Genomic DNA, 26,522 nt, shown 5'->3' on the forward strand with positions numbered 1-26,522 from the left:
TGAAGCGTACCAAGAACCATGGTTTCTTTTAGAGAACGAAGGCTTATACGGATTTCTTTTTTTTAATTATTATTATTATTTTCTTTTGGCCTCATAATAATAATAATAATAAAAAAAATGTTTTGTGTCTTCCCGAGTTGAAGTGATTTTTTTTGTATATTTATTCGTTGTTATTTTTTTTAAATTCACAATAACTCTTATTAATGACCGAAAAAAGAAAATAATATAAAAAATAGATAAATAAATATTACTACGATTAACTTGTGTAGAGGCTGACGTAGGGAAGCCGTCAGGTGTTCGCGCGCCACTGCAATCAGTGTGGCGGCGGTAATTATGCTTGCTAGCTGAGAGAACTGGCAGCTGAGAGGCAACTTCATATTGTCTGTCGAAGTGTAGTAACTGAATATTACAGATGTACATCTGAGTCTGTGTTTGTCAGTTGTTCTACCTCTGCATAAGTTTCAAATGTTTGCCAGCAGCACAGAGGAGGTAACTGACGGTTATGCCTCAGCATGTGAACAGTCGTGGGGTACATTACCTAAGGACAAAAGTGGACAGAACCAAACCTTTTCTTGTGTCACATCAGCTTCATCAAAGCAAAGTTCAAATGAAGGCAGTACGAGCTCCCGCCACGGCCCATCATCTGGAACGGCCTCAGGTGATGTGCTAACATTAGCAACTTTTATTTTGGGGAGAGTGAGATTAGATACTAAAAAACGTGCTAACATTGACATTTCTGTAATGAAATGATCTTTATTTTTTTATTTTTTTATTTATTTTTCATTGATAGCAGTTGGGGCACCCGGCAAAATGTGGCTCTTGGCATGACACAGCAGTAATAATACTGTACTACACCTCTTTTCCTATGTTTCCTATTGCTATAGGTCAATTACCGAGCAGCTTTAGAATAGGCAAGCCAGCTTCATTGCTTCTTTCATCTTGTACAGAGAGCTCATCTTTCCACAGCCGTGGAGGAACACCAAGACATAGAAGGACCCCAGGGTCTGCTGGGGCACCTGGTATACATCCCGCACAGACACGAGTTATTGATTACTCTGGTATTAATTAAGCCTTTTTAAAAATAAGGTATTATTATTAACAAAGATCTTTTTATGCAGGAACAAGTTACTCATCTGGATCCACAAACACTGGTGCTTCTGTGATTGTGGTAGTAGTTGAAGGACGCGGCTTAGCCAGAGGAGAGATTGGCATGGCTAGTCTCGATTTGAAATGCCCAGAGCTTGTACTCTCTCAGTTTGCAGATACAGGAACATATGCCAAGGTAAACCACCCATGTCCTACTGTCATTTGGCACTCAAAACAGACTGGGAGACATGGAATTTATATTTCAGTCATGTGTTATTCATCTGAAGGTCATAACCAAGATTCACATCTTGGTCCCAGTGGAAATACTGATGCCAGACACAGCCAGTGAGAAGGGGAAAGGAACAAAGCTGTTCAATCTCATCACTGAGAATTTTCCGGTACAAATGCAACAATAACACACAATTCTTTAAAACAAATTTCCACTTAAAGTAGAGAGTAGCCAACTTGTGCTTCAGTATTCACTGAGTTGCTAAGTGTGTGGTGCAAACTGAATTTTATTGGGTATTTTTTCTTCAGGGTGTACCTTTCACTCCAGTGCAAAGGAAGTATTTTAATGAGAAGAAAGGGCTGGAGTACATTCAGCAGCTGTGTGCCCCAGAATTCAGCACTGTTGTTATGGAAGTTCAAGCTAAGTATGCTATAGATAGATAGAGAGATACTGTAGCCTAATACTTTTGTCATTGCCTAATGTGATAACTTTTTTTTTTTTTTAGGTATTATTGCCTAGCAGCTGCAGCTGCTTTGCTGAAGTATTTAGAGTTCCTCCAGAACTCTGTCTACGTTGCCAAGTCCCTTAAAGTGAGCTTTAAAGGGAGTGAGCAGACAGCCATGATTGACTCAGCATCTGCCTCTAACTTGGAATTGGTGGTTAATAATAGAAACTACAGGTGAGATGGAAAGCGATGATAAGAATGACATCTTTTTATGTAGTTCCTCTGTCATGCAGTCTGACTGTGCCTTCTCTTTTTTCGTTCTAGGAGTGACCATACTCTTTTCGGGGTACTCAACCACACAAAAACACCTGGTGGTGCCAGAAGGTTGCGCTCCAACATTTTGGAGCCTCTAGTTGATGTGGAAACAATCAACACTCGCCTGGACACCATACAAGAGCTGCTGGAAGATGAGGAGCTTTTCTTTGGCTTAAAGAATGGTTGGAAACAGGCACAAAAAGTTTGAATCATTATAAATATTCTGCATACTGAAAATTGGATCATATCTGCATTGACTGTTTGTTCTTCTGGCCCTTTTAGCCATAAGTCACTTCCTTGACATTGACCAGCTGCTCTCAGTTCTCGTCCAAATCCCAAAGAAGGAAACAGTATGTGCAGTACTTTCAGTGCTTGTGACAATATTCTATTTGTTTACTTCTGTGCATTTGTCACTACTGTTACTTTTTTTCCTACAGTTTCAAGTTGCTGAAGCAAAGATTACACATATCATTCAGCTGAAATACACACTGGACCTGGTGCCGAGGTTAAGGGTCTGTGCTGCTAACATCCTCATACAAAATCGCCCAATAGCCATGGACAGAATAAGAAAACAATTAATTAATTAAAAGCTAATTGTGACTTAGTTATAATGCAAATACTGAGTCTTTGTTAAAGTGTTATACCATTTAAACAGATGCTGCTGAAGAACCGGAACACAGCTCTGCTCAAGGCATATAGTACAACACTTGAAGATAACAGGTTGTAAATTTTGTGCTTATGTATGATGAACTGAATTTGCTAGTTACAATCTCCTGTCTACAGACTCATTCCACTGTATACATTTATGTCTGCCTCAGGTTTGACATGATCCTGGAGCAGATCAAGACTGTGATCAATTATGACACAACTTACCTCAAAGATAGCTTTAAAATGCGCACCCAGAAGTGTTACGCTGTGCGCCCGAACATCAACAAGTTTCTCGACATTGCCCGGAAAGCTTACACTGAGATAGTGGACGACATTGCAGGTGTTAATGCTTAGTGTTTTCCAGATAACTTTGTCTTACGATGTTTAGGTAATCTGTTCTTACCTTTAGCCATGCTTCATGTCATTGTGCTGCACAGAGCTTGTGAACCAGCTGGGGGAAAAATACGGCTTGCCAATGCGTACTAGCTTCAGCACAGCTCGAGGTTTTTTCATCCAGCTGAAGCTTGAAGGACTAACCTTACCAGAAGGGAACCTCCCCTCAGAGTTCATCAAAGTAAGGTCCACTGAAGGCAGCCAGACTTTTAGCAAAAAATATAACTCAGCATTAGTTGTTAATAAAGGAAGCTAAATTGCCACTGGTGGGACAATAAGGTTGACATTGAATGAAGAGGGAAAAACCTGCATTTCAACATCTTTCCACTTCAGGTAACTAAGCACAAGAACAACTATGGCTTCACCACTGCAGACCTGATGAAGAAGAACAGCCGGTGTGAGGAGGCCCTGAGGGAAATCTTTCACATATCTTATGTGTGAGTAGATCATGATCTCGTGACTTACAAACTTGAACAGAAAATTGAGGTAAAGGAATATAGCTTTGTGGTATGACTGCTCTTAGCAGTTTTAGAGTTTTGCACAGTGTTGTGCAAAAGTCTTGGAGTCGCCCCTCATTTCTTTATGTTTTGCCAGAAAACTAAAAGTTAGAGCTTTTACATTTGGGTTAAACTCTCCATAAGAGCTGTCGCCACCAGTTTTCAGTGCAATTCTTGTGATATTCAAGCATGCCTCATTCTTTTCCTCCCTGTTTTCCTTCATTGATAATGGCTTCTTAACAGCCACTGAGATCATTTCTGATGAGGCATCATTGAACAGTAGAGGGATCAACTAAAGGTCCAGGTGCATCTCTGAGGTCGTGTGCAGGGTCTTTGCTGAATTTTTCCCTATTTCTTAATGACTCGACTTTCAGGTACTGTTCATCTGCTGTGGATAGGGCTGCCATTTCGTTTGTCCTTCACTTGTTCATTATCAAATTTCATATCAAGTTCATTATCAAAGACACACTGCACACCATGCTGACATGTGCCACGTTTTAGCCTTTTGAGAATCACCTTGTTGCTGCAAAAATACTATTTTATGTTGTAAAACTTTATTATCTTTGGCAATAAAACATTTGGCAATAGATTCAACTGAAGACATTGGAAAAAATTATGTCTTTTGTCACAGGCTGCCAGTAACAAAGTTTCTAAAGATACAATTTAAAATGGGTTCTTTGCTAAGCGTTAGATCCTTTTTAATGCTTGAATGATTCATAGATCAGCATTAAGTCACTTAACAAGCAAAACAATATTCCTGGGAAAATGGTCAAGTACAAGGACTGGACAGAAAATATGTGAAAAATCAGCCAGTGTCCAAAGAAAAACTTTGAAAGACCTTCAAAAAGCCTGGAGAGCTATTACTCAAGACAAATAAAAGAAAAATTACAGAAAGTTTTGGCTCTTTGAAAGCAAAATACGAAGAAATAAGGGTTGGGTCAAGACTTTTGCACAGCAGAACTTTGATCTGATTTACTGATCTTTACCAGTTGATGTTATTTAAGGGGTTACTTAACTCCTTTAAAACCAATTATTCAACTCATGCAATAAACTGGGGAATGTAGATTTTCCTCCGTGGCCAAGTTCTGTTTTTAATTATGCTTATAAGGACATATTTATTAAACTTTGTTGTACTCTTTGTCCACTAGGGGGCACTGTTTATTAACTATAATTTCCATTCAGTTCAGTTTTCATTAGCCTGAATCATGTAACCTGTCTCCATACAGGGTGATATGCCAGCTGCTGAGAACTATCCATGAGCACATTCACTGCCTTTATAAGCTCTCTGATGCTCTATCCATGTTGGACATGTTGCTGTCCCTGGCAAATGCATGCACCATCTCAGACTACGGTAAGCATGAATCACTGTTGATTCCAGCTCTCAAGTCAGTCAGACTGTCATATTAACCATGACAAAGCCTGAACTGTTGTCTGAAGGTGTGCTGTGTGCTGCAGAAGGCAGCACCCAGCCATCGTTACACATGACAGCCAGAAACGCCTCTACTGAGCTGACAGCTCTGCTGGCCTTAGTTCTGTCGTGGGCAGCACCAACCCAATCAGCCATGTAGGTGGTGAATGCTGGCCCTCAGCTGTCTGAAAGTGTCTCGTTATAGACACGTGCTGACTGCCTGCCCCCTTTCTATCCCAGCCAGCTTGTACTCAGATTACCCGTCTTACATAACTGCGCACTGATGTGCTGTACTTACCGAGACAAATCTACCCAGCAGAGGAGCTAACTGCCTTACCTCTACACCCACCTCTGCCAGATATCGTTGTGTTACTATGTTGTGACACCTTTAAGTGAACGAGTAATAAATGGTGTATAGAAATGTAATCTTATAGATGGCACGTGTGTGTGTGTTTTTACATCAATCATTATAAATGAATGTAAGGCTGAGTATGTAGACGGAGTTATTGTTTTGTGTTTTTCTGTTCTGTCCGCCAGTGCGTCCAGAGTTTACAGATACGTTGGCCATCAAACAGGGCCGTCACGCAATTCTGGAGCGAATTGGCAGACAGCAGCCTGTATCGAACAATAGCTACATCTCTGAGGGCAGCAACTTTGTCATCATAACAGGACCCAACATGAGTGGCAAATCCACTTACCTCAAACAGGTGGCGCTGTGTCAGATCATGGCTCAGATAGGTCAGCAGGAAGTTATAAATCCACCCCCCCATGTGAATTTTAAATGTAGGCCTGTTCATTTCTGTGTATTAATTCGACACTGTATTTTTATTTCAGGCTCGTTCGTCCCTGCTGAGTATGCTTGTTTTCGTGTTGCTGATCAGATTTTCACCAGAATTGGTGTAGATGATGACTTTGAAACCAACTCTTCCACCTTCATGTTAGAAATGAAGGAGGTACACATTCCTAAGTTATATTTGAGCAAACAAAACAAAAAACATCAATCAAAAAGATCATTAATATGTAATTAACTGAGTGTGTCTGTCCAAAAGATCTCTTACATAATCCACAATGCAAGTGACAAGTCCCTGATTATTATAGACGAATTGGGGCGTGGTACCAGTGCTGAGGAAGGGATTGGTATTTGTCACTCAGTCTGCGAGTTTCTCCTTGGCCTGAAGGTAGAGTATGCCCTAATACAGCCCTGCATCACCACTCCTCTCTCTAAATTGAAAACCAGATGGTTCAGGTTCTTATGCACCATATTAGCTACTTAATTTATTACAACTTATTGTTACACCTGTAAGATCAACAGTGGAACGGTAGAACCAACAAAGAGATTGGGCATTCTTACCTAATTTTCAAGGTGTGTCCTGTTTCTTGCAGGCGTTCACTCTGTTTGCTACACACTTCCTTGAACTGTGCCAGCTGGAGTCTCTCTACCCGAACGTGGAAAACCAGCACATGCAGGTTCAGCATACACGCAGTGGTGACACTGGTGCAGAGAGCGTGGTATACACATATTTGCTGAATCGAGGATCCTCTGAAGAAAGACACTATGGTACAGAGTCAGTGAAATCCAACAACAGCCCTGTTGGCATTTTTCATGGAAGCGGTTACAGAGCTTGTTTTTGTTTTTCTAGGTCTGAGAGCAGCAGAAATGACTGCCCTTCCTTCAAGCATAATTCAAGAGGCAACGACAGTTGCTTCAAAAGTTAGCCAGCAGTTTTTGGTATGGTTTAGAAAGTTCAGTTATTGACTTTTTGTCCTAACATCTTTGGGTCGTCAGCTTCTTCTCTGTGCCTTTAAAATTAACAGTTCATTTTCGCCTGTGCTTATTTGGAAGGTCCCATTTTTATGCCACAGTATAACAAATTATAATCAGCAGGAAGCCAGCATTAGACACTGAGAGACACATGCTGTATCATGGCTAAATATGTATTTCATTGTTAATAACCCTCGGTTAAAATCAGAGAAATGCTGGATAAAAAGAGAAGACCTAACATGTTTTATTCTTTCAGGCTAGACATCACACTGATCCAGAAACTCAGAGGCAGCGAGCTGTGTACCACCTGTCCACACGCCTGCTTCAGACTGCCAGAAACTCAAGACTAGACCCCGATAGCCTGCGAATGTATCTGAAAGGTCTAAAGAAGCAGTATGAGGCAGAGCTTCAGACTGCAGGGCAAGCAGTGGATGCAGAGGAGCAGTGACTTGACTCTAAGGCTTTCAGCATGGAGGAGCTTTCATACACTTTCTTTTTTGTCTGTGATCTTGACATGACACACTGAGTTTAAAGATGACCTTATCTGACATAAATAGCTATACGACTGTTTTTGTAAAGTATGTCATAATAAATAGTTTCTGTGTAAATTTGTTGTGTTTATGATTTTTAATGCAAAGTAAAAGATAGCAGAATGTGCATTAAGTTAATAACATCCCACTCTCTTAGTTTACAATTACATAAATATTGCCGTAAGCCATAATGGTGAGCAAAGATCTGCTGGAATTTGTCATACAAATATAGTACTCTAGTCTGTAGACTTTGGGGAAGTGCGCTGGACCACTCCTCTTTCAGTATCGTAAGATTTACGAACCAAGAATGTTTCGAAAGGGCGGTACTTTTTACTTATTATTTGTAATGTGATGACATGTGGCCTTCGGTGTGCCACGAGCCTCAAAATAAACGCTCCTTAGCAGGCTGACTGTGACCCGCCCCCGCGAACCAGAAACAGCAGATTCTCTGACGGATAGCGCAGAAGAAAGCCGGGTTGGAGCTGCCCTGGGAAGGCAGGAGTGTGCTGGTGTCAACGCAGAGCAACGCCATTTCACTACTAGCTAAGGGAACAGCAAACTGAAGCTACAGGTATTTCTAGCGACTGTTTCCGGAAATCTTCTATTCGTTTTTTGTGGAAAAAAGCTGCTCATCCCGTACTTAGCACAGCTTAGCTCTTCACGTAGGCCTGGGAACGGCCCTCAGGACTTTAACGGAAGGATGGGGACGGGTCAGAGATTTCAAGAGAGATGGAGGCTAGGATCTGAGGAGGAATGAGGCCCGTGTGGGCAAATGTCCACCCCTCCAGAGAGTGTGAAAGAGAGTCAAAGTATTCCGGCTAACATTTGTGTGGTCAGTTCTGTCGCCTCTGTACTAATTGGATTGGGCAGCTAAGGCTAGTGCCTTCCTCTCGGTAGTTTGCTAGTTAGCTAGCCCATTCATAGTGTTGAGCTGTAGCCGCTGAGTCGAACTTAAAAAGTGGTGACGAGTCTTTTTCCTCGTGGATTTATACATAGTAGCAACTGTTTATGACCGTGGCCGGAACACAGTTAAGCCCCAGCAGTTGGACATTTTTGCTCGTCATTCTGGGAAGTCATCTTTGTGACATGTGTTGTCTTTTCTTTCGTTTTCGTGGTTTATTTGAGTATGACGTGTGATAAATGACCTAGCTGGGCTAGCTTGACAAGAGCTTAGGCCACTTCTGCTTTTTCTGTGATTACATGCTGCAATCATTGACAGTGTTCCTCTAAGTGTAAGAATAGCTGCCATTGCGTATATTGGCTGACTAGTCAGCACAAGGCCCACGATGCTACGTGTGGCATGACCTAGCATGCTGGAACTTTTAGGGCTCAGCTGGTAAATGTTGAGATGACTCGGGGCTACATCACCAAGTTTAGGTGCTGGCAAGCACAATAAGAAGGAATTATAATGGGGTTAGTGACCAAACACGTTACTGTGGAAAAGTGAGACTTTGTTAAACTGACTTTTACTTACTAAGTAAACACAAAACTAAAGTACGTCTCTGAAGGACCTTGAGATTCCTTCCGAGACCTCATTGCCCCTATTTTAAAAAGCCTTTAGGGTTATGGCTCAGCTTCTTCTCTCTTTTGATGAAAGCATTGTTAGCTTTGCTTTACAAGAGTCTTCTTTTTAGTTTCTTTGAGGTCTGTCTGTAGATGGGTTCTAATCTGAAGTGTTTTACTTAATGGCATACTTTCCTGGATAAAGCCTGACAGGGAGGATCATATCCTTGCATATAACTTATTTGTTAATGTTTTCCAATAAAACCAAAACAACAGTCGCTGTGTACTTTGGTACTTTCTTTAGTTTATTGCCAGAAGATTGATAAAGATGAATGTCAGTATTCAGAGAGAGCCAACTTCCATTTGACTTAACAATAAATCTAAGGTAGATTATTTTAATTGCCTGACTATTCTTTGTGGGTAAAAGGTGCTGTTAGTGAATATGATTTTTCTTAAATTTTAAGAATAAAAAAAACATTATATTACAACAATCTAGCTAATCTATACAATTATTATAAATCAGAATACAGACACAAAACATGTAAATAAAATACAAATGACATGTAGGGATAAGGTTGATATAATGGCATCTCACTTGAAGGGCAGAAAAAAAATACGCTCAAAAGTTTCCTTAGTAGACAATGGTGGAGGAAGTAGAAAAAAAACAGTGGTCCATTTTTAACCCCCCATTTGTTTGTGGTTTGTGCTCCTCTTTTCTGTCTTCTTACCCATTTAGTCTCCAAACGGTAGGGCCTATAAATTGCCCCTTCCTGACCCTAGTACTGCCAGATGTCACTTCCTGTTGAAAAGCAGTTCTTCTTTCCCACTGTCGCCAAGTGCTTACTCAGAGCAGACCGTCTCATCATTGGAATCTCCGCTCTAATAATAAACGGTCTTCGTCTTGAAATGACTGTTGCTGTGACCCTGTACTAAATTTGTATTGAAAATGGCGCACTTTAAAGAAGCAGTTTTCTTTTCATTACAAAGATGTTCTTCATAATTTCAAAGTAATTATAACATTAAAACATAAAGGTAAAGTGACTGCTACTGCACCTCCTACAGCTTGTCGTGAACATTGACTTACTGCTAGAAAAAAAATCCTGCAGATGCAGTTGTTACAGTCATAACGATTATATTAATTTATTATGTTATTACCACTTAATTACATTTTGTAACACATTTTCATTTGGCCATCTCCCCACCATTCTACTGTAGGTTTAATCCAGAAAAATAGTTTTCATTTTTCATAGTGTTTAGAGTAGTCATAGTCTGTTTAGACTTACATTGGCTATATAATTTATTTTAGAGAAACTGCAAACTTTACTAAAAAAACTAAAATTTTCTGTAGTATCCTGGACTATAGATGTGTTTCAAAATGACTTGTTGCCTATTTTACATTTACTATGTATGCATGGCCTGATTTTCAATTACTGTCTGTATTGCTTTTTGGACCTGATAGTTATCAGGAGTTGTCTCTGTGTCCATGTCTGCCAAAATCAAGAGGGCTGGCCAGCCAAGTGGTTAGATTCCGGGGAGCCAATAACCCGATAGGGCTTTGTCCTGCGGGCTCATTTTGATTCTGGAACAAGCCTCAGGCCGTACAAAAAAAAATCTCATGCACCTTCCAGTCTGAGGCTAGGGACTCAAAGCAACCAAGCCTCATACCTTCATACTGCTTACTCCACCCACACTTTAAATACCAGGAAGAAACGCGGAGCTATTTTGACACATAATGTACTCTGGTACGGGAGTGTCCTCGAATATGCAATCAGCAATTTCCTGATCTAGCAGCGACTGAAAGTTAATGATTTTATTTACACTAGAAACTTGTTGTGTTTGTAGTACATAGTTTAAAAGGGCTTCTTCATGTTTTGACTTTATTTTCTTATAAAACCTGCAGTGTGTTCCAGGTAGTTAATGTTTGGGGCAGTCTTATCCAGAACTGAAATACATTTTTGGTTTTTAAGTGTTTCTTATTGGTTCAAGTGTAAAGCTTTAAAGCTCAAAATGAAGGGCACATTTTCTAATGAGGTCACAGATAAGATACCAATACAAAAGACAAGCAGAGAGTAAAATCTCTTATAAAGACCACATCTCGGTGCATGCTTTCACAGATATCTTTGCTCACCGTTTATGTTTTCTGTGAGTGTGAAGGAATTCAGTCCTTGGGTTGGTTGAATAAGACAGCCATTTTCAATCAATTATTAAGATGAGACAATCTGATGTATTTGAGTCAAAGTAAAAGTAAAAATGTTATATAATAAAAACTGGACCCAAAAAAATGTTTCAAAGATGTTACATAATGGGGAGCTTGTAGTTTGTGTTCACAGGAAAGGCGTGCTGTTTCAAAGGCAAACAGTTTTTCAAAATTGGATCAAATCGTAGTCATAATGAGCCTGATATGTTTTTATGTGCTGCGTGTAATGGGAAGGGTTGGGCGAGGCAGGGAGGGGAGGAGAAGGGAATGAAACAGTATCAACATTATACTAAGCCTGCCAGTCCACAGGAAGCCCTGCAGTGGAAAGTTATTCTTAAATGTATTATCATGGGTAATCTGCTTAATCCAAATTACTAAAGACGTCTGCTCTACAACAGTGACTCCTACGCTGTATTGCTGCCACAAATCTTGAGTATAGTATGGGATTGTGTCACACTTCAGGTCACTCACTGTCGCTGCCACTCTGCATTGTTAGCGACACAGTACTGCTGCCGTCACCCAGGGCTTAACTTACCCCCACTGTCAAAACACTGTGGTTTAATTTTTGTGATAAGTCACCGTTTTGCACGTGGTGTCGTCGTGTGTTGATTTGCGAGACGTACTTTGCAGCAATGCTTGAAAATGGTTCGTTATTTATTTATTTTTAGTAAAGTTGCCGCCATTGCTGGAAATTTGCAAAGAATGTCACAAAAACATCTTATCTGGGTGATTAAAGCGAAAAAGATATGAGCTAGGGAGGAAAACTAGAGCCTAAAGGGGAAATATAGGGGGAAAATGCCAGTTCTATGCTAGTTTATTCTTGCTGCATAGCCTTGAGGAGTCAGCTCAAACTCACTACATAGTTCCTAGAAATATCTTTGGCAGATGCAAAGCTGATGATGTCTTAGGACCACTTGACTCTGTAAACTCTGTTTGTGGTGGAGGAACATCATCTTCTTTTGGCTTTATGCAGGCGGGGGCCGAACTGCAGCTGCAGCAGATCTCATCCTGTGACACTTGGATGTAGGTGTATTTTTGCCCCTTGCAAATCCGGTCCGATATGAGTTTAGAATAACCACCGTGTCATTCTTGTGGGGGCTGAAAGAGGGAGGTGACTATTTAAGAGACTGTGAGCCATTTTCTTTTTAGCCTAGTTGCCTTTCTAATGATCTTGACCTATTTGGTCCCCTTTAAAACCAGGGCAAACGAAGTTGAGTCTCACAGTCAGTGTTTTAGGTACAGGTGTGTCTCTCTTTGCACAAGTTACACATGTGTACATACGTTAAGCTGTGTGGCTGGGGGACTGCCTTCTAATTGGATCATATCGCTAAGAGGGGGCAGGGTGTGAAGAAGAAGAATCTCCTCTCCTACCTTCTCAGCACTACTGGTGTGCTTACACTCCGCCCCCTATGTACACATATCATAATCCATTTCCACTCATGAACTCTGCCTAGAGAATCAGGTCTGAAAAGTGTTCTGAGGTCTATAACCAAAGAGTTTGTGTAAAGATGGATGAAGTTTCAGGGTCTGAATAGTGAATTCAGTGTCCAAGTGAATTAAACCTGCATTCTTTTCTGTTTTCAAAAAGATGTCCGTTTGCAAGAAGATCTATAGCTCTGTCCTTCACTCTCCTGTCTGTGAGCTCAGTAAGCAGTTTCCTGTTGAGTCTTTCTTCGCAGTTGCAAGTTTCAGATCTTTCTGAATGCAGCATGTTGTTCATTCTGCGTATTCTAGTCCCCATTAGAATCAAAAGGAGGATAAGCTGGGATATTTTTTTCACAGTGTGACTGAAAAGGCGCTAGCCTGTGAGAATGCAATTTCTTAGCCTTCTTGAGGGATCCACCCTTCACTTGTCACATTCAGCCATCACTCTGGCTCCTGTGACTGAAACTTAATATGCTCGCTGAGAGACCAGCCAGACTTGTTAGATGGAAAGGAGCAGCAAGCTGACTGAGAGTATAACTCTCATTATATCAGTTTCGATATTTGAGCAGTTTATCACCTCAGGATCGGGTATTTAGCTGTCTTTATCAGTCTATTAGTCTTTATCTATTAAAATTTCAAACCAACATTACGTGTAAATTGAACAAGACAAGTTTCCTAAAATGAGCTTGGTTTTATTTTTCTTGGGTTATTGTCCAATTTCAGAATGGCGGTGGATATCTACGACTCTCAGTACCTGCTCATCCTGGCCCCTTCACTGGTCATCGCCCTCATGTTTCTCTTCTTCTGGCTCTTCATGAAAGAAACCTCCTACGATGAGGTGTTGGCCAAGCAGAAGCGTGACCTCAAGTTGCCACCAAGCAAGCCAGACCCCCGTAAAAAGAATGAAAAGAAGAAGAGCAAGAAGAAGGAGAGCTCCAGTGGGGGAAGCGGCGGAGGAACCGGAGGTGGGGGGGAGTCAGAGGAGGATTTGCGGGATTTTGATGTGGCTGAAGGTGCTAACAGCTCTACTGTGGAGGTAGAGGAGGAAACTGTGTCAGCTGCTACCCCTGATCCTGCTCCACCTACACCCACTCCGTATGTGCCTGTTTCGGTGTCACCAGAGGCTCCTGCTGGTCTGAGAGAGAGAAAGAAGAAGGAGAAGAAGGCTGCCAAAGCTGCTGCTGCTGCTGCTGCCGCCGCCGCCGCCACAGTTTCTCCCTCTGAGGAGCCAGAAGTGAACGGCTCCAAGCCAGTCAGCCGCAAGACAGAGGCACCTTTGGCTGCAAGCAAACAGTCCAGCACACCCTCACCGAAACATGAGGTTCAGGTCCAGATCCAAGCTGTTCAGGCTCCCGTTCAAGCTCAGACACCTCCCCAGATTTCTGGGAAAAAGAAGGAAAAGAAGAAACAAAAAGTGGAGTCTGGTTAGTAACCAAGAGTAATGTTTAAAATGTTTGCAGTTTTTTTTTTTTTTTTTTTTTTTAAGAAAACATGAGAACGCCAAGTAGCAGTTTCATTTGGTTAGTATTTGTTTGAAATTACAGCAGTTGTGGTAAAATTGAGAAGTAATATTGCTGTAGTTGCTACTTTCTCATGTTCAGATATTTGTGCCAGTAACTTTAATGATAATCGAGCATTCTTATTTAATCAATCAAGGCAACCTGAGAAGGTTTTCTGAACTTGCTGTCCTGTCTTTCCAGCAGATGAGCAGCATACAGAGGTTAAAGTGGAGCAGGCCCCAGCTACTGTCAAGAAAGAAGCTCCTATTGTGGCTGAAACCAAAGCTTTAGATGGTGCAACTCAAAGCGTGACCAGTGGGAAAAAGAAGAATTCTGCTAAGAAGCAGAAAACTGATCACGGTAACGATGATTATTACGTTATTAATTAATAACATTAAATTTGAAGAATTTGGCTCTATTAAGACTGTAAAGACAAAAGCTTAAAATGAAGCCTGGAAATCTAATAAAGAGTATTTTCTGAAATCCAGTTGATGAAGCCCATATTTTGCCAGACTCAGCAGCTTCTGCTAACCACCAGGCAGCCCATAATGATGACGCACCATCCAAAGGGTCTGGCAAGAAGCAGAAAAACGAGACTGATAAGGGTAAGAGGTGAAAGCGTGGGTTTTAAATCGCAAAATATTTGTAAGCCCTTCTAAACTGGGTTTCTCGTATTTATTGGCCTTAACAGAGAACACAGAGGTGAAACTGAAGGAGCTGCTCTCCGGTCTGTCCAGCCTGGCTCTGTCAGATGCAGAGGCCGTCAGTGTGATGGCTCTGCTGCGAGAGAAGAGTCCTAATGCCGTGGACGCCTGGCATAAGGTGAGAGATTAATAAGAGATAAGCTGAATTGGGTGCTGTCACAAACAACATTCCACACTGTTTGCATTTGGCAGGTCACCCAGTGTTTGTAGTTGGACTTTCTATGCCTTCTTTTAAAATGTGTTCTTTTTCACTGACAGTCCTCAACTAGGCCTGACCCGACTGCCCAGGAAAGGGAGAAGCTTCTGACAACTCTGCAGGAGGAGGCCTCCATTGCCAAAGACAAAGTGAAACAGCTCAGTCAGGTCTAGAGTCCCGTCTTTTTTTTTCCCCTAATGAATTGTGACATGACTGGTTTCCTTCCAACTTAATCACTGTAATGCTGGAATAATTCCACTCGGTTCAGTAAAGTGCTTAATTTATCTTCATACTTTGCTTCAGGAGCTGCAGGTTGAGAAGCAGAAGACAAACAGGGTAGAATCAGTGATGAGGGAGCAACGCGCAGCCATGGAGAAAGAACTGGGCAGTATGCAGGGCAAAGCACAGGGCACCTACCAAGAGCTCCAGACAATGCAAATAAAGGTGAAGCCTTACATTTCAGTTATTATCACCTCAGCAAGTACTGGGCTGTATTATACTTGATAACTCTTGAAAAACTGCTAGTACTGTTTAACAAATGAGGAATTTCAAAAATGTGAAGAAAAAAGAAACTTCGGGCAGCTTTTTTGGCACCCCAGAGAGAGTTGGCGAAGACTGAGTACTGTTGATTGTTGTAGTTTCAGCAGGTGAGGGAGCAGCTGGAAGGCCAGATCAGTCGACTGCAGCAAGAGAACGGCATCCTGAGGGACGCAGTCAGCTCCGCCACCAACCAGATGGAGAGCAAGTCAGTGTTACACAGCTGTGCACGCTCCCTAGAGCTCCATACATGTCTCATGCTCAGCGTAGTGAAACATAGTGATTCCAGCTATATCTCTTAGTCACCTCATTGTCTTTTTACCTTATCTTTCGTTACACAATACCTAAGCTATTTGTGGAATGCTTCTGCTGCAATTTCCCATACATATACCTTAACAAATGCATTTTCATGTCATGTACGTGTGCTTGATAGGAATTCGGCCGAACTAAACAAGTTGCGTTCCGAGTATGCCGGCCTGATGAAAGAGCTATCAGACAGCAACAGCAAGCTGCAGCAGGAGGAGCACCAGAGGAAGTCACTGGAGGTCAGCTACAAGCAGAACGTGTCCCAGCTGGAGGTACGCTAATCCAGATGCGCGGCGTGTTTATTTAGCCTGAGCTTCAGTTTCCCCAGCTGAGACAAAAATGAACCGAGTTGTGCAAAACCTGGACATGCTTCAAATCTGGTTAGCGGGTGTGGCAGCATTACTCGGGAAATGGGAGGAGGTTATAGTGGAAGTCCCGGTGAGGGTTATGGGAAACAGAACCTGAACTGGAAGGATTTTTGTTGCCTTTGGAAGCAGGAATGTTTGAGGCTTTGTGCTGTGTATAAACAACACTTTTCCTGCTAGACACTCAGATGAGCCTTTCCCGACTTGTCGCAGACCACGATCATAAGATGGAGATTTAAATTGCTGGCTCGACACAAACAAGTCTTGGCAAAGAGCTTTAGTGCGATCATAAGAGCTGAGAATTGCACTGTGTAGAAAAAAATCAGAGAATGAATCTGCACATAAGCCTGTAGATTCTGATGGATTTCATAAAGTTTTAATTTCCTCTGCAAAATTTATACAATCGCTCAATTCCAAATGAAGTGTATGGAAGGAAGGTGTTCAGAGTTTGTATCTGTCTCCAGGCACAGCTGCAGGATGCTAAGCGGCGCTGGGAGGAGCTGCAAAACTTCATCCACAGTGTCAATGCTGAAAGAGACAAATTTCAGACCTCCAAACAAGGTGATAAAACATAACATTGCACCAAAAAAGCTTTAATTTTTGCGAACCCTAAAAAAATGATGGTTGCTCAGTGACGGCTGTCGTGTGGTTGCAGAGCTCCACAATCAGCTGCTGGCAGTTGAGGCTGAGATGAGCAACAAGAACAAGGAGATCCAGACACTACACAGCAGCCTGACTGAAGCTGTGGTCTCCAAGGACCGGCTGGAACAGAAAGTGAGGGAGCTGATGGAAATGTCCAAGCACAGTATGCAGGACGACTCGCTCCAGGCCCGGGTTCAGGTGTGCTCACAACTCACAGTGCCAAACCTGCAGCAAGAACAATGAAACTGTTATAGTTACATTGAATGATATCAAAATGGATGTGAACGATATTATAGTCCTCAACCTAATGCTCACTAATGACTTGTGTTTAACAGGAACTTATGAATGAGAACAAAAGTCTTCAGGTCCAGATCTCTACGCAGGTAAATGGGTCAACTTTACACACTTATCATTTAGAGTCAATATGGGATGAGTACCTAGATGGCTCTGTTTGTGTGTGTGTGTGAGAGAGAATGTAGGCTAATGACATTTCTGTTTGATATCTAGGCCACTCATGTCTCCCACATTGAGGAGCTGCAAAAGCTGTAAGAAAGATTTCATCTTCTCAGATATTGTGGATCACATTCCAGGCTGTATCACTGAGCTATATTTCATCTTTCCCTGTGTTGTTGTTGTTTTTCTTTTTTGCCTAGTCTGGCTGAAAAGGAGCTGCAGCGAAAAAGTCTGGAGGATTCTCTAAATGCTGAGAGGAGCAGTGGGGCTAGTAGAGAAACTAACATGCAGGTATATTCAGAAGAGCACTTCACTACAGCTTCTCTTACTAACATTGCACTGGTTCATTAGTTTGCAGGAATGTGTTGCTGTGTTGAGTGGAAATATAGTTTGAAGTCCATGTACACCATCCCCCCGGGAAGAGGGCATGCTCAGATTTGCAGATATTTTGGGTTCAGATGACAAATTGATTTAATGCACTTCCTGGTATTGTAAACCTAAGACAGAATCAGGAATTCTGTGTAATTTCCAAGTGATTGCACAGTATGTCAGATCCTCCATTGTCTTGGCATGATAAGTGTCGCCTGTATTCATCTGCAGGCCTTGCACAATGAGAACATGTCACTGAAGGCAGAGATTCAGAATCTGCAGGCACAGATTTCTGATCAGGTTAGTTGTTTTGCTTTTCTGTTTAAGAAAAAAAAATCCACTATATGTTGGTGTTTTGTTGTTGTTTTTTTGTTTTTAAATTTAAAACAACCTCTCAATCTACTTTTGGATGTCCTCTTGCAGACTGCATCCCAGCTGGCTTTGGACCAGTTCCAGAAGAGGTGGGTATGAGAACTAGAGCACATTTTAAATACATCAGCGTCTTAATCTGTCTATAAAGTAAACGATCCATAATTCTTTGAACAGTGTCCGGGAGAAGGAGGAAAACATGAAAACTGTAGAGGGCCTGTTGGAGAAAGGGTTGATTGAGGTGGCCAACAAAGAGGAGGAACTTAAGGTATCTGTTTTCTCTAAAAGACACAATCAAAACATCCTGGCTCATATACACACATTTATCTGACCACAGCTTCCCCTAAGTGACTCTGCATAATACTGTTGGCCTGCTAACCACAATCTTTAATTGATATGAAGACTTAAAGTCATTTGTTTCCCCTAATGTAGACTGCAAGGGAAGAGAATGGGTCACTTAAACAAGAAATTGAGGACCTTAAGAAAAAGATGGATAAACAGGTGGGTTCTAAAATGATTATTAAGAAATATTTCCTGAATTTTTGATTCTTATTCTGTATATTTATTTATTTATTTTCATTTTTCTTCCCCTCTAACTAAAGGTGTCTTCAGAGCTGATGGTGGAAGAACTCCAGAGCAAGTAAGATCAATAAAGTTTATTTGATTATTTAGTACAAAGGTTTAGTTCCAACCATATCCTATTCATGAAAACAAAGGCTACTACTGACTCTGTAAGCATATTAAAAAAAACACATTTCCCCTGGCAGTCCAGGACACTCCTAAGACACACCCCTCATAGTAGCTCTTTCAACATCCATTCCCACTGGAACAAGAGGCTGTCTATTGTTGAATGTCCTCTTATTGTTGATATTGTGAAGATAAGCAGATTTCACAGGCTTTACAATGTAATGACCCTTGTTTCATTGTGCTTCAAAGGATCCAAGAAAAGGAAACAAAGCTGAAAATGGTGGAGGAGAGTCTACAGGCAGTGCAAGACAGCAGCTCGGCCAGAGAGAAGACGGTTGAGGTGCAGCCCTTTCCTTGTATCAGTGTAAACAGTTTGGCAGATTTCAAAAGACCCTTTCTTCACGTTGTTTTTCAGTGTTGTCCTTGTCTGGGCTCTTGTCTGAATCGGTTTTTGTCTCACAGGCTCTGGAGCAGCAGTTGGCTGCCTTGCAGGCAGAGATAGAGCAGCTGAGACAGAAGGAGACAGCAGAAGTGCTGACCAGCTCTGCTACTCAGCTCCAAGAACTCCAGGCTCAGTGAGTTAAATCAGCACCTCAGTGTAAGCTCCCTACGCACATGCCTTTCAAATCCGACTTTTGATGACCAACATTTGACCAACAGGCTGGTGGGAAAGGACCAGGAGATCCAGACACTACAGAGTGAGCTGGAGGCAAGGACGAAGGAGCTAAGCGAGAAGATTCAGCAGGTACAGCAACAGGTAAGGAAGTGAGAGAATATGTATATTGTAGATATAAAAATGATAAAAATGTTAAGTCCTCTTGTTACACATTTTCTGGCTGAAAATCATCCAGATGACATTTAAGGAGGGGGGGCTCTCTTTACTATGTTAAAGGTTGTCGTCATGCTATAGCTTCTTTATTTGGCTGTCCCTATTTTAGTGTCATAAGATATTCAGTGTTGGTTTTCATTGTCTGTTTCTCCCCCGCTCATATAGCAGTCCCACACGGTAGTGCCAAGCCCAGAGCTCCTTACAGCGTGAGTAGTATTGCATGACATATCAAAACAATACCAACACTGTTTTAATTTTAAGGCCTGTTTACTGTATTGTACCGGAAGTTTGATCAGTTTTGTAATGCGTGGTTCTGCTGTTCTCTGTCAGGTTGTCAGAGAAGGAGAAACAGGTCTCCGATCTGCAGGCTGAGCTGGCTGAGCTGAGGGACACCGTAAACCTTCAAAGGAAGAAGAACGATGTAGGTTTCACATAGCAATGACCTGAACTGTGGAATAGCACAGGTCAAACCCTATGAGCAATCAGCCCTGCCCATTGTGTTTCACAAAGCACTCCCCTCACAGTGTTGCACACTGCATATATTCATTCTGCCTATTGTTGTCTGCCACTCGCTTTTTGTTCATTTTAAATAGCGTTTTGTTTTTTTTCCTTGTTTTGTTTGTTTTAAACCAAATACAAATTTTTCTTCAGCTCAGGTTGTGTATGCAACACGATTACACACACATCAGTTCAGTGTCTGTTTTGGATTGCTTAAGCTGAGCATTGCATAAGAGGGCTTCCAGCCTACTCTTGTTGTGCTCGCCGCTGGCCATGACTGTTTCAGCAAGCCTGTTTGTGCTTGTGGGTGATTCAGAGCATTAGAAACTCGTCTCTATTATTTTTGAGAGAGGTTTATTTAATCTGAGAAGCATATAAAGCATATTTGTATTATTATATGCACACTATAGTTGAAGACACTTATTTTAATTAGAATTAAAATGACTTAAAGAATATTTTTTTACTAAATATACCTGTGCAGGCTGTGCATGTTGTTTTAAACCACACATGGTGTCAGAGCAGGACTATCAAGACTTTTTGCTTTTTACATATTTTTAGCTATTGGAGCATGGATGAGAAATGCCTTTGGTTCGTTTTGTTACTCTACCAGTCTTTATTTGAGGGTCACTGAATGCATTCCCCCCCCCCGAGGCTGAACTGAAAGTAGTATCTCTCTGGAACTGACCAAAACAGGAGCTTCGGGAGAAAAACTGGAGTGCAATGGAAGCTCTGTCAGCCACCGAGTCCATGCTTCAAGGGAAACTCAGCAAAGCTGTCAAGGTTCGACACCTCACCTCAGTCTGCTTCACTCTAGTTCCAATCTGATGCATCCCCCTCCGAAACGCTGTGTTTTGCCATAATCGACCCAGTGAAATTTCTTTTCTGCCATCATCCATAACAAAACTGCATACTCATTTACCTTCACTCCTCCCGCTCTGTTGTTTGGCCTCAACTTTTTAATTGGCTGTTTTTGAGCTGGTGAACTACAGTAATCTGCTCCCCCTCGGGCATCTCTGACTTTATTTATTTAACAAATATTGGCTTCTTAAGTGTGTATACATAACTTTCCTTTATGCTTTGAAATGTAAGAGGTTTTTTTCCCTTTTCTTACCCAAAGCTTAGGTCGATGCTTGGAAATGAGTGTGCAGTGACTTAGAAATTCACTAGATGTCATTAGATTGAGATTCATTGTAATCATTTTGCAGCTTCCTGTCGTCTCTCTGTCATGTGGCATGCTTTGTGACATTGTACTGTTAATATCACCAGTTAATCAAAGAAAATCTGTTTAATTCAAATCTAGTCCTTTTTTCCCTTTTTGTTTAAGAGAAGTGTTAACATTCAAAGCTTGTAATGAATATGCAGCAGTCCTCTAATGTTTCTCAATGCTCTGTTCTCACAACTGAAACATCTTTGTTCTCTATCAGGATGAACAAAGTGCAACTAAATCTAAGCCGCAATCAGCTGTTCTTTTCATGCATTTCTACTTCATGTAGAGTTTGCTCCCGGATAGCTGTGCTATTAAGAGTTACAGTGATGTTTATTTCAGTCATCCTCCTACATTAGGTGAGGGTACATGCTGAACCATCGGCACAACAGCTGCTCTCCTGCCATTTGAGTACAGTAGAAAGCACCTTCTCGCGCCTGAGCCAGGGAGTTCCTTAGCAGCTGTTGTGTGCTATCGGTGCATGCTGGTTGGTTGTATTCAGCTCCACACTCTGTGTCAAAGCTGTCTTGTGACAGCGTGTTAATGCAAACAGTGGTTAGACAGTCAGCTGGCTCGTGTATGGCATGTGTTCCCCCTTTCAGACCTGAGAGTTGATGGTGTATTATTAGAGGACTGATCAATACTTTTTGTTTATTGGAGAGTTTCAAGATACTTTTGTGAACACAAATGAGAGATGCTCTGAATCTGAGGTGACACACATGGCTATATATATGTGGTCTGTTGATGCTTATATATTTGATTATATATATAAATATAAAAATAATTTTTTTTTTTGCAGCCTGGGATCACTGATCACTGGTTTGAAACAGATTGATGGGGGTTAAGAGAAAGTTGGTTATATTTGCTTGGATGACCACTGGACCTTGTGATTGAAAATATCTTAAGTATTTGAACAGTCATTTATTAATCTCCTCTTCTCTTTTTCTTTCTTTACAATTTGCTCCCTACCTTCTAGGAGAACCAAACAGTGCTGGCTGTATGTCAGGCTGAGTGCCGAGATGTTCTACACAGACTTCTGCCACATGTGCCTCTGCCTTCTGAACAGGTATGACAGGAAACATTTACCTCTATGCTAAATGCATTTGTACACTACAGCTACATGTTGTGTGGTTGATGTTTACTTCATTTTTCCACCTTAATTGTCCTGTAGAACCATCAAGAATGGCTCCAAAGATTTGAAAGGGCAGCAGGTGAAAACTCAGCTCCACAATCCAGCCCTGGATCAGGAGACTCTGAGGTAAATTTGGAAAAAATGCAAAGTTGAACATCATTCCTTTTTCAAATGAGTGCATCAGTAAGTACGATCCACTTTCTAGGAACTGGCTGAGAAACTGAAAGAAGCTGAGGAAACTCAAAGGGTTCTACAGAAAGACTGTGAGACGTACAAGAAGGTTTTGGCAGAGACAGTAAGGGTTATTTTTATTTTACTTTTGGGTTTGTTTGGTTTTTTTTTTAGGGGGGTGAGGGAGTTGCCATTATGGTAGCACAGTGATCTCCCTTCCAAATGGAGCTGTCATTTCTGTTGTGTCCACAGGAGGGCATCCTGCAGCGCCTCCAGAACAGTGTGGAGCAGGAGGAGTCTCGCTGGAGGGTGAAGCTGGAGCTATCGCAAGCAGAGCTCGGACAGGTATGGATTCAGGTTTAGCAAGAGATAAAACTCCTAAATCCAGAGTCACTGAAGTGAAATATTGAGAGTTGTCTCTCACTGGATTGTTCTTCTTTCTTTGATCTCAGATGAGCCAGAAAGTCGCAGCTTTGGAGCAAGAGGTTGAGAGACTAACTGATGAAGCAGAGTTGGAAAATGTCAGTAAACCAAACACACAAACATTCTAAAATGTACACTCGCAAATGTCCTGTTAGAGCGGCTGTCATTTGTATCTCTGCTCATCTGTTGTGCTCTGTAGCTGAGAAGAGAAAAACAGCACTTGGAGTCTGAGCTGGAGAGGGCGGAGCGTGAGAGTGCCACTTATGTGACAGAAGTCAGAGAGGTGAGCAGAAACTGGACTTCTTCAGTCATGTTTAACCTCTTGAGGTGAACGTGCGACCTCTGTTGTGTAACAGTTGAGCTGTTTTCACACATGCACCATTACCCTGAACATTTCCAGAGAGCACCCAACAGAGGTGGCGTTGAGACTGCAAATGTTATACGCAGTCTGATTGGACATTAGACTACGGAGATGGCAGTTTAAAAGTCTTTGTAATGTCGGATCTCACTGATGTGTGATTAGCACAGTTAATATCCTGGTGCATTCACCACTAGCTAGTGAATGTTGTGTGCAAGGCTCTACTCACACAGCCCCCTCACGAGTGCAAATGTGTCCGATTTAGGCTATTTCAGCATTTTCTGTTCTGAGAAAAGGATAACTGTGAGAAATATCCCAACTTAAGTCTTGAAATTGTCCCAAGTTCATGTGTGAAAACTGCTCCATGCGTGGCGTTTTGTGGCACCCCACAGTTTGTTTATTCTCGGAATATAAAATTCACACAGCACAGGTTTGTTTTGTGTGAATTTAATCACTTATGAATCTGGTTATCTGGAGTCATGCACAACTAGTGCTCTGTGCTTCATTTGTGACTTTTTTTTTTGGTTGTGGATGCCTTATGGCCCGGTCAGTGACAGCTTGTATGACTGCATAAACTGTGCTGGTAGTGCTGACCTGGTTCACCCATGACAGACTCACATTAAACAAAACCCTGTCAAACTCAATTTCAGCTTAAAGATCTGTTGACTGAATTGCAGACCAGACTTGATGGCTCATATACAGAGGCTATCAGACAGAATGAGGAGCTGACTTTGGTAAGCGTTGCTCACCCTCTAGCTAGAGCTCCTTTAAATCCTATCCTTTATTGCACTCAGCAGTGGGGCTACACTGACTGCAACAGGACAGGGCTCTCCAAAACTGTGGGTCATCATTCATAAAATCTGTAGATTTGGACTTACATGGTGGAGCCATGAATAAGATTGGGGGGGCGGGGATTTACAGCTTCTGAGTGATGACTCGCCTTTACTTTCAATTATACTTATAATACTAACTCTTCTTTTTCTGCACCTGCACTCTACTTGTGTCTAACAAATGGCTTGCTAATTAAAAATCTTCTTTTTCTGCCAGGCCAAAAGTATGCCTCCTCTTTGTCTATCACTTACAATTTAATTTCTCTGATGCCTTCAGGCAAGCTTTGTGTGTCTGTTTTGTCTGATAGTCACTGAATGTCCTCAGTGGTCATGAGTCTTTAGTAGTTTTAAGCAATATTTTGGCTGTGTTCACTTCAACAATAGCACTATAAGAATGACGATCACTTTTCTATGTGGTTCATACCAATTGGTGCGAATTCCTTCTGTTCTTGTGTTAAGTGATTGACATAATGACTTGTGTTGTCTCACAGTTGTGGAAACACTGAGACAGAAATGTACAAAGTCTGGAAAGTTATCAGTGATACAGTCATTTCTTCTGAAGTACACACGAAGTATTACGATGTCTGATAAAATTTAGGGAATTATTTTATTACTTAAACAGGACTTCCTGGATTATGATTCATCCTCTCAGCTTGTACCAAAAAGCCCACATGAGCTTAGTGCTATTTTTGGTTTGAACATTGTCTAAGCAGGCCAAGGGAAAAAAATGAAATCTGTGCAAATGTTGAACTGTTTAATGTAGTTAATGTTGGCAAGAGGATTTGTATATGTTCTGAAAAAGTAGAAGCGGGACTCAAAGGCCAGGTCAACAGTGCAAAATATCTAAATGTCTGGTTTCTTTCCAGCTGAAAACCCAGCTCACTGAGACGCTGTCGAAGCTGGAGGCAGAAGAAAGCGAGAGGCAAAAGGTGGCTGGTGACCTGTATAAGGTAACGGGAATGATCTGGATTTCATTACACTTCTGATAAAGGTCAAACTGCCGACCACAATGCTAACAAGCGGAAATTTCTGGCCCTTCATGCAGGCCCAACAATCTGTTGATCTGATCCAAGGGGAGCTCTCAAAAGTGACAGACAATGCTGATGACCTGATCGAGAACAGCAGTCTGTCATCACAAAGAGTAAGGGCAGTTTGAGTGTTGTAACACTGTTGTGACACCAAATAATGTTTATGTTGCGACATCTGGTCCTTTTAATGTCAGGTTAAGACCAAAAAATTGTGTTTGTGACAGGAGGAGATTGACAGAAAGGAGAAATTGACTGCAGGATTGGGTCAGACAGTCACAGAACTGCAACAGCTCCTACAAACTATCAGCCGGCAACTCACTAAGAGACAGGAGGGGGTGAGGCCTTTTGATCGTGCTTTGTTATTCACAACTGGGTATCATACTCCTGTCTTTCCTCTTGTCAATGAAGATTAAACTTTGCAATTGAATGTTTTTGCTTTCCCTCAGGAGGCTGATAAAGATCTGCCCAAGGTATAGTGAGACCCCCACGCAGCCACCCTGACTGTATTACAGAGACCACCTTTGACTTTCGGTCTCATCCTGACCACATCACAGCATACTGTCACACCCAGCCACTTCCTCCCTTTCAACCTCTATCACTGCACTTGTACTGTAGGCAGCCTCAAACTGACTCTGGCCAAGACGCTGGCAAACCACTCCCAGACTCACTGCTGGCCACAGAGGAGCAGGCAGAGGTTACAGTTAACTCCAGACACTCCAGGCACTATACCAAAATACACACTATTCCACTCCCTCCACATTCCTCTTCTTTTAGCAACAATGCCAGTTAATTTTTATTCTAAACTTAATGACATCCAGTATAATTTAAACTATGTGGACACCATTCCTCTGTTTTAAAATGCTTGTATTTTTCATTGAAATCCTTTTGAATACTGCAGTAGTTTTGTTGTTATTTGTCTTAAGAGAGGGCAGTGATATGAATTTCCAACTCGACTAAACAAACTTTGGTTTTTCAGTCCTTTTCTTCTTAACTTAAAGATATGTAGTGTTTAAATGTATCAGTTAGGACCTGCTGAAATACACTATGTTGTTGATCTGTTTGCCTCCTGATCAGAAAACTATCCAACTGTGCATCCATTATGCATTTATTCATTCATAGCTCCATGTTATACCTTGGCTCAGTACTGGGTGGGAGAAGGGAGATCAGAAGAGGTCTCAGCATATCTGAAGGGTCACTACGTGACTGTAACTATGGAGATGCATGGACAAATTGTACTCAAGTCTGTACTGTTGCTCCAAACAGAAGGGAGTGTGTGTGACCCTGGCTGTGTAAGGCCAGGTCACCAGTGTAGGGGTTTTTAATCCTACTGCAACTACTCTAGGAATAAGCGTCCCATATCATCTGTAATCAGCACTCGCTATATTGTTGCTAAGATCATTAACACTGAAGATTTTGTTCTTTTTGTAACGGGTGATGTTAATAAAAGGGATGCTTGATAAATCTGTTCAGCCTCCTGTGTTGCT

General features: G+C 41.6%; 2 protein-coding genes across 7 annotated transcripts; both read left to right on the top strand.

The window, feature by feature from the left end:
- The first annotated feature begins 269 nt into the window (after nt 1–269).
- msh4 (mutS homolog 4) lies at nt 270–7,382 on the top strand. 2 transcript variants are annotated; one of them, XM_031759627.2, is made up of 20 exons: nt 270–658; nt 948–1,019; nt 1,119–1,282; nt 1,374–1,484; nt 1,624–1,739; nt 1,821–1,994; nt 2,085–2,257; nt 2,358–2,425; nt 2,513–2,587; nt 2,731–2,795; nt 2,894–3,063; nt 3,161–3,297; nt 3,450–3,553; nt 4,840–4,964; nt 5,559–5,759; nt 5,856–5,974; nt 6,071–6,199; nt 6,405–6,579; nt 6,662–6,750; nt 7,040–7,382. In XM_031759627.2, exons 1-20 carry the CDS (start codon nt 466–468, stop codon nt 7,229–7,231), a joined length of 2,652 nt encoding a protein of 883 aa, XP_031615487.2. In that variant the 5' UTR covers nt 270–465; the 3' UTR covers nt 7,232–7,382. The 2 variants fall into 2 exon arrangements, with proteins under 2 accessions (XP_031615487.2, XP_031615486.2); XM_031759626.2 differs by having other exon boundaries at nt 271–658; nt 885–1,019.
- Nucleotides 7,383–7,631: 249 nt separating this feature from the next.
- Nucleotides 7,632–26,503, top strand: ktn1 (kinectin 1). Of its 5 annotated transcripts, none has more exons than XM_039603509.1 (36): nt 7,632–7,884; nt 13,162–13,862; nt 14,139–14,297; nt 14,450–14,542; nt 14,629–14,759; nt 14,900–15,004; nt 15,141–15,281; nt 15,476–15,582; nt 15,808–15,952; nt 16,510–16,606; nt 16,701–16,885; nt 17,023–17,070; nt 17,195–17,232; nt 17,341–17,431; nt 17,741–17,809; nt 17,933–17,970; nt 18,056–18,146; nt 18,311–18,379; nt 18,481–18,518; nt 18,815–18,905; nt 19,028–19,140; nt 19,226–19,322; nt 19,560–19,600; nt 19,725–19,815; nt 20,586–20,672; nt 22,073–22,162; nt 22,268–22,354; nt 22,434–22,523; nt 22,652–22,744; nt 22,852–22,920; nt 23,022–23,105; nt 23,831–23,914; nt 24,877–24,960; nt 25,056–25,151; nt 25,263–25,373; nt 25,485–26,503. In XM_039603509.1, exons 2-36 carry the CDS (start codon nt 13,163–13,165, stop codon nt 25,512–25,514), a joined length of 3,783 nt encoding a protein of 1,260 aa, XP_039459443.1. In that variant the 5' UTR covers nt 7,632–7,884; nt 13,162; the 3' UTR covers nt 25,515–26,503. The 5 variants fall into 5 exon arrangements, with proteins under 5 accessions (XP_039459443.1, XP_039459444.1, XP_039459442.1 ...); XM_039603508.1 differs by having other exon boundaries at nt 7,637–7,884; nt 14,142–14,297; nt 14,426–14,542; XM_039603507.1 differs by having other exon boundaries at nt 7,638–7,884; nt 14,426–14,542.
- The last annotated feature ends 19 nt before the right edge of the window (nt 26,504–26,522 follow it).

This window comes from Oreochromis aureus, linkage group 19, assembly GCF_013358895.1.
Source record: "Oreochromis aureus strain Israel breed Guangdong linkage group 19, ZZ_aureus, whole genome shotgun sequence".
In the NCBI taxonomy this organism is placed as follows: domain Eukaryota; kingdom Metazoa; phylum Chordata; class Actinopteri; order Cichliformes; family Cichlidae; genus Oreochromis; species Oreochromis aureus.